The sequence below is a fragment of the Hemitrygon akajei genome, chromosome 7 (assembly GCF_048418815.1).
Source record: "Hemitrygon akajei chromosome 7, sHemAka1.3, whole genome shotgun sequence".
Lineage (NCBI taxonomy): Eukaryota > Metazoa > Chordata > Chondrichthyes > Myliobatiformes > Dasyatidae > Hemitrygon > Hemitrygon akajei.
The window spans coordinates 140,172,784-140,187,564 of NC_133130.1; the positions used below are offsets into that span (position 1 = coordinate 140,172,784).

General features: G+C 44.5%; 1 protein-coding gene across 6 annotated transcripts in view; it reads left to right on the plus strand.

Moving 5' to 3' along the window:
• The first annotated feature begins 207 nt into the window (after nucleotides 1-207).
• The window catches only part of fbxw5 (F-box and WD repeat domain containing 5), a 54,527-nt gene continuing 39,953 nt past the window's right edge, over nucleotides 208-14,781 (plus strand). The window contains exons 1-4 of one of the 6 annotated variants that reach the window (XM_073052108.1): nucleotides 208-228; nucleotides 2,303-2,519; nucleotides 6,908-7,065; nucleotides 8,399-8,573. In XM_073052108.1, the coding sequence (XP_072908209.1) occupies nucleotides 2,327-2,519; nucleotides 6,908-7,065; nucleotides 8,399-8,573 (526 nt within the window). In that variant the 5' untranslated portion in view covers nucleotides 208-228; nucleotides 2,303-2,326. Of the gene's footprint in view, nucleotides 229-510; nucleotides 797-2,302; nucleotides 2,520-6,907; nucleotides 7,066-8,398; nucleotides 8,574-14,781 lie in introns of those variants that run through there. The other 5 variants (XM_073052107.1, XM_073052105.1, XM_073052104.1 and 2 more) reach the window with 5 other exon arrangements.

Here is a 14,781-nt window from a genome sequence, read left to right on the forward strand (position 1 = left end):
GAAAAAAAGTTGAATTTCCCCATGGGGATGAATAAAGTATCTATCTATCTATCAATTACTGCTTCCACATGAGCCACGTGGATTTACCGACAAGTGAGTTTTCCGATTGAAAGTCGTGTTTTTACGAACATGTAGTCAGGTTTACCAGTCGATGATCTGGTTAACCGATGGATGGTTAGGTTCCTTTGCTCCTGCAGGTGTACCTGGCCATGAGTTTGTCGAATAAAGGTCAGAATTACCGACTGATGCCCACTTTACTGACCAGATGAGGGAAATTACCGATGAGTGGTCCGGTTTACTGACTGGGTTTAACGATGGGTGATCTAGTTTGTCAATTGTACGTCAGGTAGTTGGGTTTACCATCTACTGGTGGGTGGTCTGGTCTGTCATTTATATGCCAGGTCGTCAGGTTTAAGGTCCGGTTTACCGACATGATTCCCGGGCCCGTTTCACCCAGAGCTACAGGGAAGCGGGGCCTGCCCCCACCGACAGGGAGCGGCTACCCGAGCCCCACCCGGCTGCAGGGCCGACTGCAGAGCGCCGTCCCAGCGGCCGCGGGGAGAGCTCTGCCCGGGCAGAGCCGCGACCAACGCGCCGTCCGCGCCCCCGCGTCCGCGCTCTCGCCAGGTACTCGCGCCCATGGCCGTGCGGCCCGGCAACAGGCGGCCGGTGAGGACCGTGGCCCGGGGCTCGGGCAAGTGGGGATTGGCGGCGACAAAGGGCCCGTCGTCTCGGAACTGCGGAGGGTATCAGTGACTGGGTCATGTCCGGGTCTGGACACGGGGAAAGTGACGGGGTACGGGCTGGGAGTGTCGGGCCTGGGACCTGGGGGAAGGCGTTGAGGATCGAGGGGGTAGGGGTGATAGGGCCCGGGACTCCGTGTGGATACGGAGGGGTTACAGAGCTCCGGGGCCGGAATGCGGATTACAGAACCCCGGAGCCGGGGGCAGGGCGTGGAGTAACGGGAACCCGGAACTGGGGGAAGGTGGGGATTTAAAAGGACTTCAGAGCTGAGGGGAAGGGGGGTAACAGGGACGGAGTGAGTGAAGGGGGTGTAACGGCTCTTGAGCCGGTGGAGGGGGGGGTGGGTAACAAGGCCCCAGAGCTGGTGGAAAGGGGAACTGGGCAACATGACCCTGGAGTGTGTGTGTGTGTGTGTGTGGGGGGGGGGGGGGGGTGGAATGGAACAACAGGTCACTGGAACTGAAACTGGGGTAATAGAACGTTGATACGGGGAAATGGGGGACATGACTGAAGTAGAAGTGGGGTAACAGGATGCTGGTGTGGGGCAAGGGTTGGGCAACAGGACTCTAGAGCTGGAATGGGGTAACAGGACACTGGTGTGGGGAAAGAGGGGGCAAGAAGATTCTGGAGCTAGGGAAAGGGAGGGGTATAACAGAACCCTGAAGCCAAGGGAAGAGGGATGTTACAGGGCCCCGTTCCCTGCAGCTGGGGGGGGGGGGGGGTGTTGACTGTGCTCTAGGAGGGGTGGTAGTGACAAATCACTCAATCAAATGATGTGATACTGCTTAATTTAAAAAAAATAGAAATGTGCTTTGGTCTGGAATGTATTGGGTAATTCTGTCATAACTTCTAGCACCACAGACAAAATTCTGGGGGAACTCAGCAGGTTAGGCAGCAGCTATGGAAATTGATGGACTATTCCATCAATGGACTATAGACTGTTGATGTTTCAGGCTGAGGCCCTTTATCAAGTCTGAAAAGGAAGGGAGAAGATGTTGGATTAAAAAGGTAGGAGAGGAAAAGACAAGGTTTTAGGTGAAACCAGGTGGGTGGGGAGGGGGGGATGAAGTTAAAAGCTGGGAGGTGATAAGTGTAAAAGGCAAAGTGCTGCAGAAGAATGAATCTGATAGGAGAGGAGAGTAGATCATGAGAGAAAGGGAAGGAGGAGGGGCACCAGGGGAGGTGATGGTGCTGCATAGAAAGTGTGAACATTTGGTGAGAGGATTGGTGCTGTCTGTTGTAAAATAATTAAAAGCACTTTCTCCTTGCTCTGTAACATGTGTACTTGTAGTGGCCTTGTGAATTCTCCTCTCCATCAATTTTAACCACCACTCTGGACATTTCAGCACTCGAAGTTTGCAGTTCCTTTGTAGAGTTAATTCTTAAACCTTCTTTGTTGGGCTGCTTGCTTGTGTTTCGAAAATTAACCCATAGCAATATTGTCCAGGACCTGAAAATTGTTCAGAGGAAGTCCTGAGATGCTTCATGTTTATCTTTCACTTGTATGTAGTCTCTCTCCTTACCGATGAAACCATGCTGTTTATTATCTTGTTTTCAGTGTACATGAGCTCAGAATGATACGATGGAAAACGGGGTCTACCCCCTGCTGCCGGATACCATTCTCCTTGAAGTGTTCCAGAACCTGGAACACCAGAATGTCCTTGCTGCTGGCAGCACGTGCAGGCAATGGTACGGAGTGTCCCGTGATGACTTTCTGTGGAGGGATCTCTTTTATCGCTATTACAATGTGAATCGGTCAATCCCTCGACATCCAGGTTGGTCTCCAAATACCTTTCTGGTTTTGATCATTCTGCAGCATAATCTGCGCCGATCCCATCTGTTTGTATTGCACGTGCAGGCCCTTATCCCTCCTTCCTATCTATGTACCTGTCCAAACTCTGTCAAATATTACAATTAATATGCTATTTTTCCAATACTTTTATTTACAATGTGATAAATTTGTTTTTATATTCCTCTATTGAATTTTTAATGTGTTTTTAGAAATTATACATAAGTACCTAATTATCACATTTGCACTAAACAATTTGTCAAGAGCAGCTGTCAGGTTAGATGGTTCTTTGTGGTAGGACTCCTCAAGATCTCAGTGAGATCAACTGCAGAAGGATGGAAGTAAAGGTTCAGTTAACCAGAGCCTTAGTCAGGTCCATACTAATACTGAGTTAATGTTAGGCTCGCATGTCTCGCCGAAGAAGGTCTATGTAAATTTATTATCAAAATACATATATGTCACCATATACAACCCTAGGATTCATTTTCTTGTGGGCATTCACAGTAAATACAAGGAACAATGGAATCAATGAAAGACTGCTCCTGACAGAATGGACAAACAACCAATGTGCAAACGACTCCAAACTGAGAAAATACAAAAAGAAAGAACATAAAAGAAATAATAATAAGTAAGCGATAAATATTGAGAACATGAGGTGAAGAGTCTTTAAAAGTGAGATGTGGGAACAGTTCACTGATGGGGCAAATGAAGTGAAGTTATCCTCTGGTTCAAGAGCCTGATGGATGAGGGGTAATAACTGTTCCTAAACCTGGTGGTGTGGGTCCTGAGGCTCTTGCGTCACCTTCCTGATGGCAGGAGTGAGAAAAGAGCTTGACCTGGATGGTGCGGGTCCTTAATGATGCTGCTTTCCTGTGAGAGCGTTCAGTGGTGGGGAGAGCTTTACTTATGATGGCTGGGCTGTAACCACTACTTTTGGTAGGCTTTTCCATTCAAGGGCATTGGTGTTTCCATACCAGGCTCTGAGTTTGTCAAAGCTTTAGATGACATGCTGAATCTTTGCAAACTTCTAGGAAAGTAGAGGCATTGCCATGCTTTCTGCACAATAGCACTTACGTGCTGGACCCGGGACAGATCCTCTGAAATGATAACACTGAGAAATTTAAAGTTGCTGACTCTATCCACCTCTGATCCCCTGATGAGGACTGGCTCATGAACCTCTGGTTTCCTCCTCCTGAAGTTAATAAGCAGCTTCTTGGCCTTGCTGACATTGAGCGAGAGGTTGTTATTGTTGTGGCCCCACTCAACCACTCATAGGAATGAATATGAAAGGAATAAAGGGAAACAGGCGTAATGAGGACAAATTGGATTAACGTAGGTAGGCTTCATGGTTGGCATTGACAAGATAGGCTGAAGGATATGTTTCTGTGCTGAGGGAGTCTATCAGGGAAGGCAGTTGGGAAAAGTTGAGAGGTCTCTTGCTCCTATGTTATAATGTCGATTGTGGATTTGATGACTAGTGTTTGAGCTGTCTTGAGTTATTTGTTCATTGGCACAGATAGTCTGATGAGTCCAATGATCAGGTTTCAGTAGTGGTCTGTATACTTGATGCCAAGCATTGACACAATTATGTGATAGGGAGGTGGATGTATTGAAATCAGAGGATTAGGGAATGAGTTCCAGATGAACCCAAATGTGTCACCTATGCATGCTGTGTCTTTGGAAGCTTCATCTGCTGCAGAACTTCCTGAAGAATAGATGCTTGTACCTTTGGAAAGAGCTTGAACTTTATTGACATAAGCTAGAGCAGCCCTATTTAAAGAATTTGAAGGTTCCTTTTTGTCACTTGTACATCCAAACGTGTGGTTTGTATCAAATGGTGGCATTTGTACTTCAAATCAACTCAAAAACAAGCTGAGAGACCGTTTAGGTGAATGTTATTTGGATATGTTAATGAGAATCAAAAGCTATCCATTAGATGGAAGTTCTATTGGTCTAGATAGAGTTTACAAAGAATGGGTAAATGCCAAAGGCAGGAGAGAGAAAAATAATTGAGTGACTTAAATATGTTGTTGTTCTGTGCAGTTTTATGTCAAATATTTTGTAAACCTACATAAACTGTACCATGTGTGCATTCAGTGCATACATACTTTTGTCACAGGAAAAAATTTGCACAAAAGATTTTTGCGCACACTATTAAAAATTAGAGGGAACATTGCCTGCCACCCCTTAAAGTTGGCAAATAGGTTAGTGTGTGTGAGTGGTTTTTAGTCAGATTGCCGAGGACAACACAGCACAAGCACTGTTGGGTCAAATATTAAAGAGCTGGTCTTGAGTTAATTGAGCATCAACAAAGAAAATGATCACCTCTATGAAATGAGCTGAATGACGGGTATGATTGGATGAGATTAGTGCGGTATGTAAGGAGTTTGATGACGAGGAATAGATAGCAGTTTCCTAACTTTCTCCTCAGCCCTTAGTGATACACCTTGGCCAGCACCCAATCAGTTACTGTGTTTAGGCTTTCTAGAATAAATATTTATTACTTGCTATGGAAAGTGGACAGAACTGGTAGCAACATGATACAGGATAAAATCAAGAATCAATTGATAGTGTTGTTGCACAGGGATCTGTTCTGAGACCCCTGCTCTTCCTGATTTTTTTTTTATATATAAAGAAATTGGATGAGAAAGTGGAAAGGTGGGTTAGTAAGTCTGTAGATGACGTAAATGTTAGTGGAATTGTGGGTGGTATAGAAGATTGTTGAAGGATATAACAAGATATTGATAGGATGCAGAGCTGGACTGAGAAGCGGCAGATGGAGTTCAACCTAGAAAATTGTGAAGTGACTCATTTTGGAAAGTTGAATTTAAAGGCAGAATATCGGGTTAGTGGCAGGATTATTGGCAATGTGGAGGAACAGGGGGATCTTGGGGTTCACATCCTTCAAATTTACCGTGCAAGTTGATTGGGTTGTTAAGAAGGTGTATGATTTATTCACCTTCATTAGTCGGATGATTAAATTTAAGAGCCACAAGGTAATGTTGTAGCTCTGTAAAACAGTGGTTAGATCACACTTGGAATATTGTATTCAGTTATGGTAGACTCAATATAGGAAGGATGAGGATAGGAAGGCTTCAGAGCAGGTGCAGAGGAAATTTACCTGGATGCTACCTGGATTAGAAAGTATGTCTTATGTGGATGGGTTGAACGAGCTAGGGCTTTTCTCTCTGGAGGGAAGGTGGATGCGAAGTGACTTGATAGAGGTGTGCAAGGTAAGAGGAATAGATAGTAGATAGGCAGAAACTTTTTTCCCAGGGCAGAAATGGCCGATACAAGGGGGATAATTTTAAGGTGATGGGAGGAAAATATAGGGAGAATGTCAGAGATAGTGTTCTTTTTAAACAGTGGTGGGTGCATGGAAATACTCTGCCACAGGTGGTGTTAGAAAGATATGTTAGGGGCACTTAAAAAAACTCTTAGATAGGCACACAGAAAAATGAAGGGCTATGTAGGAGGAGAGGGGCTAGATTGATCCTGGAGTAGGTTAAAGGTCAGCACAACATTGTGGGCTGAAGGGCTTGTACTGTGCTGTAATGCTGTATGTCCTCTGTTAAGTTCTTTGTGCCCATTTTGAAAATAGGAAGTGACACAGGACGTGTTCCACTGGTCAGGATGTACTGTGTCAAAGTGATGGACTGAAGACAGATGGAAATGAAAATTAAGCCAGCATCATTGGTAAAGAATAGGCAAAGGATAGACACAAAAGCCAGGGTGGAAAATCCAGGGGAAGAATAGACAGGAATTATCATTATAGTCAATCCATATTGAAATCTTCTTTCAATTGTAAAGAGTTCCTTAGGGATCTACTCCATTTGACGGTGCATTTTGGTGTTATGTATTTTGTGGCACATTTATAAACCAGATCAGTGGCAGGAAGGCACTCGGGTATTACCGCTGCCCCAGCATTGTTGCTATGACCTACTTCCTACAAATCAAAGTTGAGTTATTTCAGCGCTTTTCTTTTTCATCATTCACTGGACTGTTGCTATCTCTGATCTACCAAGTCGGTGCAAAATTTAAAAATTGTAACAAAGTTAAGGCCAGGGAACCAAATCATCATAAATGTTCCACTGATTGATACCTATCACGACCCTTTCCCTCCCACCTTGCACCTCTTTCCCTCCTCCCACTTTATTCTGACTTCGTCCCCCTTTCTTTTCAGTTCTGATGAAGGGTCTCAGCCCGAAATGTCGACTGTTAATTCCTCTCCATTGATGCTGCCTGACCTGCTGAGTTCTTCCAGCATTTTTTGTGTGATACTCTGGATTTCCAGCTTCTACAGAATTTCTTGTGTTTATGATTTGCAATGTCACATCCAGGATAACAAGTTTGTGCTAACATTTTGTCTTGCAGCTGCTACTTCATGGCTGGGTGAGTTCCGCAGGCTGTATGATACAATTCCCTGTGTGCAGGTGGCAACTCTGAAGGAACATCGAGACCAAGTCTTGCATGTCAGCTTTTCTCACAATGGCTACTTATTTGGCTCTTGCTCCAAGGACTGTTTTGTCAAGGTAGGAGTTCTTTTCCTGTAAAGGTCTTGACTCTCCCCTTTGGAGTCCCTTCCATCAGCTGGTCCTAGATCTCTTTTGCTTTTCCCACCTACTCCCTGTAACCAAGAGACCCAGCTTGCACTGTCTTGCACTCCCCCCCCCACCCCATCCCTCATGCAGGGTTTTGACCCAAAACATCGAAAATCCCTTTCCTCCCACAGTCGCTGCATGACCTGCTGAGTTTCTCCAGTAGATTGCTTGCTGCGCCAACTCTCTCTTGCTTCCTCTTCTGTTGGCCCTAGCTTTCTTTTGCTCACCCACCAAAGTACCCACTTCCTCTCCCAAAGTCGCCAGCTTGCTCATATGATCGTTGTCAGAACCCACTTTCTGATTACTTTGCCCATCACCAGAGATCTGTTGATCTAAAGAAATTTTTTTCCCAATAATATTCATCATCATTATGTACTGTGTCATAAAACGTGGGCGATCATGGTCTTTGACCATGATTGTTCTTGGTAAAATTTTCTACAGATGTGTTTTGCCATTGCCTTTTTCTAAGCAGTGTATTTACAAGACGTGTGACCCCTGCCATTATCAATACTCTTCAGAGGTTGTCTGCCTGGCATCTGTGGTTGCATAACCAGGACTTGTGATGTGCACCAGCTGCTCATGCGACCATCCACACCCACTCCCATGGCTTCACGTGACCCTGATCAGGAGGGGCTAAGCTGGTGCTACATTTTGTCCAAGGGTGACCTGCAGGCTAGCAGAGGGAAGGAGCGCCTTACACCTCCTTCGGTAGAGTCATATCTCCATCCCATCACCTATAACATTATCCTGTCTTAATTTAATTTCTAGCTAGTACCAAGAAAATTCCTTTGTACTATATTTTAGCCTGGTACTAATTTGTGTGATATACTAATGCCTGTAAATTGACACCTGCATTGGAGTTCTTTTATCAAGATGTATTTAGAAGCTTGTTAAAATCCAAGTTAACTGATTTTTCTCATTGATTTGTTCATGGGATGTGAGCGTCACTGGCTTGTTTTGTATTTATTGCTGCTAAATTGTTGAACTGTTTCAGTCAATAATGCTGCTGTGTCCCTTGACCATGTAGAAATTGTATATTGCATTCCCTGAATAATATTAGTGAACTTGGTGGGTTCACTGATTCTTTGTTGTTCCCTACTAATGATATCATCTATTAATTTACTTAATCAAATTTCCCAGAAAATTCAACATTAACTAACCACTATGCTGCCATGCCCCAAAGCTGTTTAAAGTGGTTCATAACACTACAGAATCATTTCCTGTTACCATGCGACTTCAAGGAAGTTGTTCACTGTTGTTTCAGGTATGGAACAATGACCTGGAGATATCGGTGTTACATAGTGCTAATATGCGCCCCTACAATTGGAGCTACACCCAATTCTCCCAATTCAATGCTGAAGACACCCTCCTCCTTGTCTCTGGAGTCTATATTGGGCCTCACAGTTCATCCTCTGGTGAAATTGCAGTCTTCAATCTAGGTACCTAATGTTTTACTTGCTTCCAGTTGGACTGTGATATGAATTAGCAGGATCTAAGACCATACATTAGTGGCGTTTGGGAAAAGTTGAGAGAAAATGAGCCCAAGAGAGCAGGAGTGGACAATATCAGAACACTTGGAGGCCATGAGCACTTAATCACCAAGTTTATGGGCCAAGTGTTGATAATCGATAGGTAGGTTGATGGTCAGTATGCACAGGTGGGCTGAAGGGCCTGTTTCTGTGTTGTATGATTCCTGACATTCAGCTCCTCAAATCTGTTCTCGTTCATGTTGATAGATGCACCTCAACTTCATTTACCTATCTTTATTCCAAACTACCCTGAGATGTTTTGATCCAGTAAAACCCTTTTATTCTCAGCCTTGAAAGTACCTGTTGACTCACAGCATCCACGACTTCCTGAAGGCAGAATTTCAATGTTCTGTGACCACTTCCAGATCTCACCCCTGAATGGCCAAGCTTAATTTTTAAGGTTTCTTTTCCCTTTTTCTGAATTCTGGCACCATCCTATATATTCATTATTCATTTTTTTTTAAAAAAAAGCAATTAAATTACCCTTTAAATCTCCTAAACTAAATGAATGCAAGCTAAATTTGTGGCATCAGTCCTCATGATATAACTGTCTTGGATCTGATTTTGAATCAAACCTGGGGTAAAACCAGATGGGGCAATGCATGAGAACAGAGCAGACTGCAGCAGGGTTTGAGAATGAGATACTAGCCTATCTACTGGTGGGACAGGACTGTTACTGAATTACACAGCTCTGGTGCTTGCAGGTAGAAGGCTATCACAGTATAACACGAGGAAATCTGCAGATGCTGGAAATTCAAACAACAACAACACAAAATGCTGGTGGAACACAGCAGGCGAGGCAGCACCTATAGGGAGAAGCGCTGTCGACGTTTCAGGCTGAGATTTCGTCAGGACTAACTGAAAGGAAAGATAGTAAGAGATTTGAAAGTAGTGGGAGGGGGAAATGTGAAATGATAGGAGAAGACTGGAGGGGGTGGGATGAAGCTAAGAGCTGGAAAGGTGATTGGCGAAAGTGATACAGCTATCTGGACTATTCCTCTTCCCACCCTGTCTCTTGCAAAAATGCTATCCCCTTCTCACAATTCCTCCGTCTCCGCTGCATCTGCTCTCAGGATGAGGCTTTTCATTTCAGGACGAAGGAAATGTCTTCCTTTTTTAAACAAAGGGGCTTCCCTTCGTCCACTATCAACTCTGCTCTCAAACACATCTCTCCCATTTCCCACACATCTGCCCTCACCCCATCCACCTGCCACCCCACTCGGGATAGGTTTCCCCTTGTCCTTACCTACCACCCCACTAGCCTCCAGGTCCAACGTATAATTCTCCGTAACTTCCGCCACCTCCAACGGGATCCCACTACCAAACACATTTTTCCCTCCCCCCCCCCCTCTGCTTTTCGCAGGGATCACTCCCTACGCGACTCCCTTGTCCACTCGTTCCCCCCCCCCCCCCCCCACCCAATCCCTTCCCACCGATCTCCCTCCTGGCACATATCCTTGTGAACGGAACAAGTGCTACACCTGCCTTTACACTTCCTCCCTCACCACCATTCAGGGCCCCAGACAGTTCTTCCAGGTGAGGTGACACTTCACCTGTGAGTCAGCTGGTGTGGTATACTGTGTCCGGTGCTCCTGGTGTGGCCTTTTATATATTGGTGAGACCGGACGCAGACTGGGAGACCGTTTCGCTGAACACCTACGCTCGGTCCACCAGAAAAAGCAGGATCTCCCAGTGGCCACACATTTTAATTCCACGTCCCATTCCCATTCTGATATGTCTATCCATGGCCTCCTCTACTGTGAAAATGAAGCCACACTCAGGTTGGAGGAACAACACCTTATATACTGGTTGGGTAGCCTCCAACCTAATGGCATGAACATTGACTTCTCTAACTTCTGTTAATACCCCTCCTCCCCTTCTTACCCCATCCCTGCCATATTTAGTTGTTTGCCTGTTCTCCATCTCCCTCTGGTGCTCCACCCCCCTTTCTTTCTCCTGAGGCCTCCCGTCCCATGATCCTTTCCCTTCTCCGGCTCTGTATCACTTTCACCAATCACCTTTCCAGCTCTTAGCTTCATCCCACCCCCTCCAGTCTTCTCCTATCATTTCGCATTTCCCCCTCCCCCCACTACTTTCAAATCTCTTACGGTTAGTCCTGACGAAGGGTCTCGGCCCGAAACGTCGACAGCGCTTCTCCCTATAGATGCTGCATGGCCTGCTGTGTTCCACCAGCATTTTGTGTGTGTCGTTATCACAGTATAACTGATTTGTGCTGCTGAGGGTGATTTTTTTAATATTCACAGTTGTAAGTAAATTTATTATCAAAGTACATATGCCACCATATACAACCCTGAGATTCATTCTCTTGTGGGCGTACTCAATAAGTCCATAATAGAATAGAAAATACAATAGAATCAATGAAAGACCAACTGGTTGAGTGTTCAACCAGTGTGCAAAGACAAACAATACAAACATAAAGATTTAATAATAAATAAGCAATAAATATCGAAAACATGAGATGATCAATCCTCAAAAGTGAGTCCATAGATTGTGGGAACATTTCAGTGATGGGGCAAGAGAAGTTGAGGCTGATGGTTGAGGGGGTAATAACTGTTTCTGAACCTGGTGGTGTGAGGCTTGAGGATTCTGTACTTTCCTGATGGCAATGAGAACAGAGCATATCCTGAGTGGTGGAGATCCCTGATGATGGTTGCTGCTTTCCTGCAACAACGCTTTGTGTAGATGTGCTCGGTGGTGGGGAGGGCTTTGACTGGGCTGTATCCACTACTTTTTGTAAGATTTTCTATTCGAGGGCATTGGTGTTTCCAATGCAGTCAGGCTGTAATGCAGTCAGTCAATATGCTGTCCACTAGACATTTATAGAAGTTTGTCAAAGTTATAGATGTCATGCCGAATCTTCACAAACTCTTAAGGAAATCGAAGTACTGACATGCTTTATTCATAATTGAACTTGTGCTCTGGGCCCAGGATAGGTCCTCCAAAATGATAACAACGAGGAATTTAAAGTTGCTGACCCTCTCCACCCCTGTCCTCCAATGGGGACGAGCTCATAGACTTGTTTCCTCTTCCTGAAGCCAATAGTCAGCTCCTTGGTCTTGTTGACATTGAGTAAGAGGTTGTTGTTGTGGAGCCACACAGCCAGATTTTCAATCTCCCTCCTGTACTGATTCATGACTACCTTTGATTCAGCCTACAATAGTGATGCCAGCAAACTTGCATATGGCACAGTGATAAGTGCAAAGCAAGTACAGCAGGGGCTAAGTACACAGCCTTGTGGCGCACCTGAGCTGGTGGTGATTGTGGAGGAGATGCTGCCAATCTGAGCTAGCTGGCATCTGCAAGTGAGGGGATCGAGGATCCAATTATACAAAGAGATGTTGAGGCCAAGGTCTCGAAGCTTATTGATTAGTTTAGAGGGGATGATATTGAATTCTGAGATGCAGATAACGAGAATCCTGATGTATGCATCTTTGCATACATAGATATTCTAGGGTTGAATGAAAAACCAATAAGATAACATCTACTGTGGACCTGGTTCTCTGTTAGGAACCAAGTCGCTTCTCAGGCAGGAGTTGATATATTTCATCACCAATTTCTCAAACAACTTCATTACTGTGGATGTAAGTGTTACTGGACAATGGTCACTGAAGCAGATTACTATGTTCTTCTTACCACTGGTATAAGTGAAGTCTGTCTGAAGCAGCTGGGTATGTTAGACTGCCAAAGCGAGAGGCTAAAGATCTCAGTGAACACTCCAGCTAGTTTATCAGTGCAGGTCTTTAGTACTTGGTCAGTTACCCCATCTAGTACGGATACTTTTCGTGGGTTAATCTTCCTAAGGGCTACTTGCATGTCAGCCTCAGAGACTGAAATCACAGGATTATCAGTGACTGCAGGAGTTTGCGATGGTTTCTCCATGTTTTGACAGTCAAAGCAAGCGTAGAAGGTATTGAGCTCATTTGGAAGTGAAGCTCTGGTGTCACCTAGGTGGCTTGATTTTACTTTATAAAGGGTGATAGTATTCAAGCCCTGTCACAACTTGTTCATTATGATGTTGTAAATTATACTAGGTTGCAATGCAGGTCTCTCACGTTGTTTTTGTTACTTAGAAATGGGTGGATTGCTGATAAAACCAGTATTTATTCTCTCTTCCTAAATCCCTTGAGCCCATATCTTGAAGAACTGCTGCTGACCTTTGAGTGAGAGTACTCTCACAGCTCTGTTAGTAGAGTGCCAGGATTTAAAGCTAGTAACAGTGGTGGAGCAGCAGGTGATGTACACCATCTTGACTTGGAACTATGATTGGAAAGAAACCTGCATCTTTGTGGTGTTCCTTTGTCTCTTCTCTACGTGTCCTTTGTTGTCGAGTTTGTGTCTGGGAGGAGCCTATGTGCTGGTGTGGAGGGACTGACTGTTCAGAAAACTGGAAGAGGTGTCAATCTGACAGCTCTTTTGTGCTGGATGGTATCATACTTCTTGGTAGTTGTTGGAGCTGCACTCATTCATGCAGTTGTAAAGTATTCTATCACATGCTGGCCTTGTGCCTTCATGGGGGAAGGGTCTACAGGTGTCAGGAGGCAAGTCACTTCTGTCGGATACCCTTTTGGCTGTTATAGAGTCTCAGAAAAGTACAGCACACAAACAGGCCCATCAGCCCATCTAGTTGGTGCCAAACCATTTCAAGTGCCTCCTCCCATCAATCTGCACCCACACCATAGCACTTCATGGCCCTGCCATCCATGTAACTGATCAAACATCTATTAAACATTGAAGTCAAGCTTGCATGCACCACTTGTGCTGGCAGCTCGTTCTACACTCTCATGACCCTCTGAATGAAGAAGTTTCCCCTCGTGTTCCTCTTAAACTTTCCCCTTTCACCCTTAACCCATGACCTCTTTTAGTCCCACCCAACCTTAGTGGGGGGGGGGGGGAAGCAGATGGTAGATCTACCTCTGGAACCTCTGTTTACATGTTTAGGAGTGGACTACCATGGACCTTTTGAAGTGAAGAGCAGGAGTACAGTAAAGAAGCACTCTTCACCTTTTTACCTCTTTAGCTCTAAAAGCTGTTCACATCAAAGTGGTATCTTCTTTAGACAGATTCCTTTGTTAATGCACTTTGCTTTGTAGCAAGATGAGGATAGGTTCGTGAACTGTACTCTGATACTGCAACAAACTTTATTGGAACTGATTGAGAGTTGTGAGAAGCCATTGAGAAGTGGAATTATTCACGGATCAAATAATGTCCGTCTTCAAAAAGCAGTTAAGTGGATTTTCAACGCCTGGCTGGTTCACATCATTGAGGAATGTGGAAAAGATTGATTAGGTCTCTACAAAAGGTCCTGAATTCCACCATGAACGGTACAGAATCTTGACAGAGGTTTTCCACACAGTACTTTGTGAAATAGAAGCCATTGTAATATTAATGTCAATTATCAATGGTCATCCAATTACTAAAGCATCATCCAATCCCAATGAATTGGAAGCACTAATACTCAACTATCTTTTGCATCTGTTAACCTCACCATCCCTATCACCAGGATAGTTCCAAAAGGAAGACATTTATGCTCATAGGTGAAAGCAGATCCAATCCATGTCTTGCTTGTTTTTGAAATGGTGCGTCAAGGTGTATTTACCACTTACAGGAACTTCAAAAGTGGTCAGGTATAAAATACAATTTCCTCCCAGAAGACATTGTGCATAGTTGATGACACAGTACCTCACAATTCATGGATTGTGGGAAGAGTCATTCAAGTCTTTCCAGACAGAAGAGGATTTGTGTGGCAGGTGCACATCAAGATCAAGACCAGCAGTCTGGACAGGCCTATAACCAAGATCTGTCTTCTAAAGGAGGCAAAGGTTTGAGGAGCTACAGCTCTGGAAGCTTCATGACTTCCACTTGACTTACAGACTTGACAGAGTTGTGGCAAAGATCACATGTACTGGGCTAAGTGCTGGTAACCAGCTTGATGAAGAAGAAAGAGGACATTTGTATAAATATTAAGATGTTAATCCTTGAAGATTTCATGTCTCTTATTTTAGGTTGTAGTTTTAATAATTGAGGCTGGGATGTAGGAGTCATGTGTCTATTTTTGGTCTCTGGAGCCATGTCTACTTCCTGTCTGTATTGTATTTTG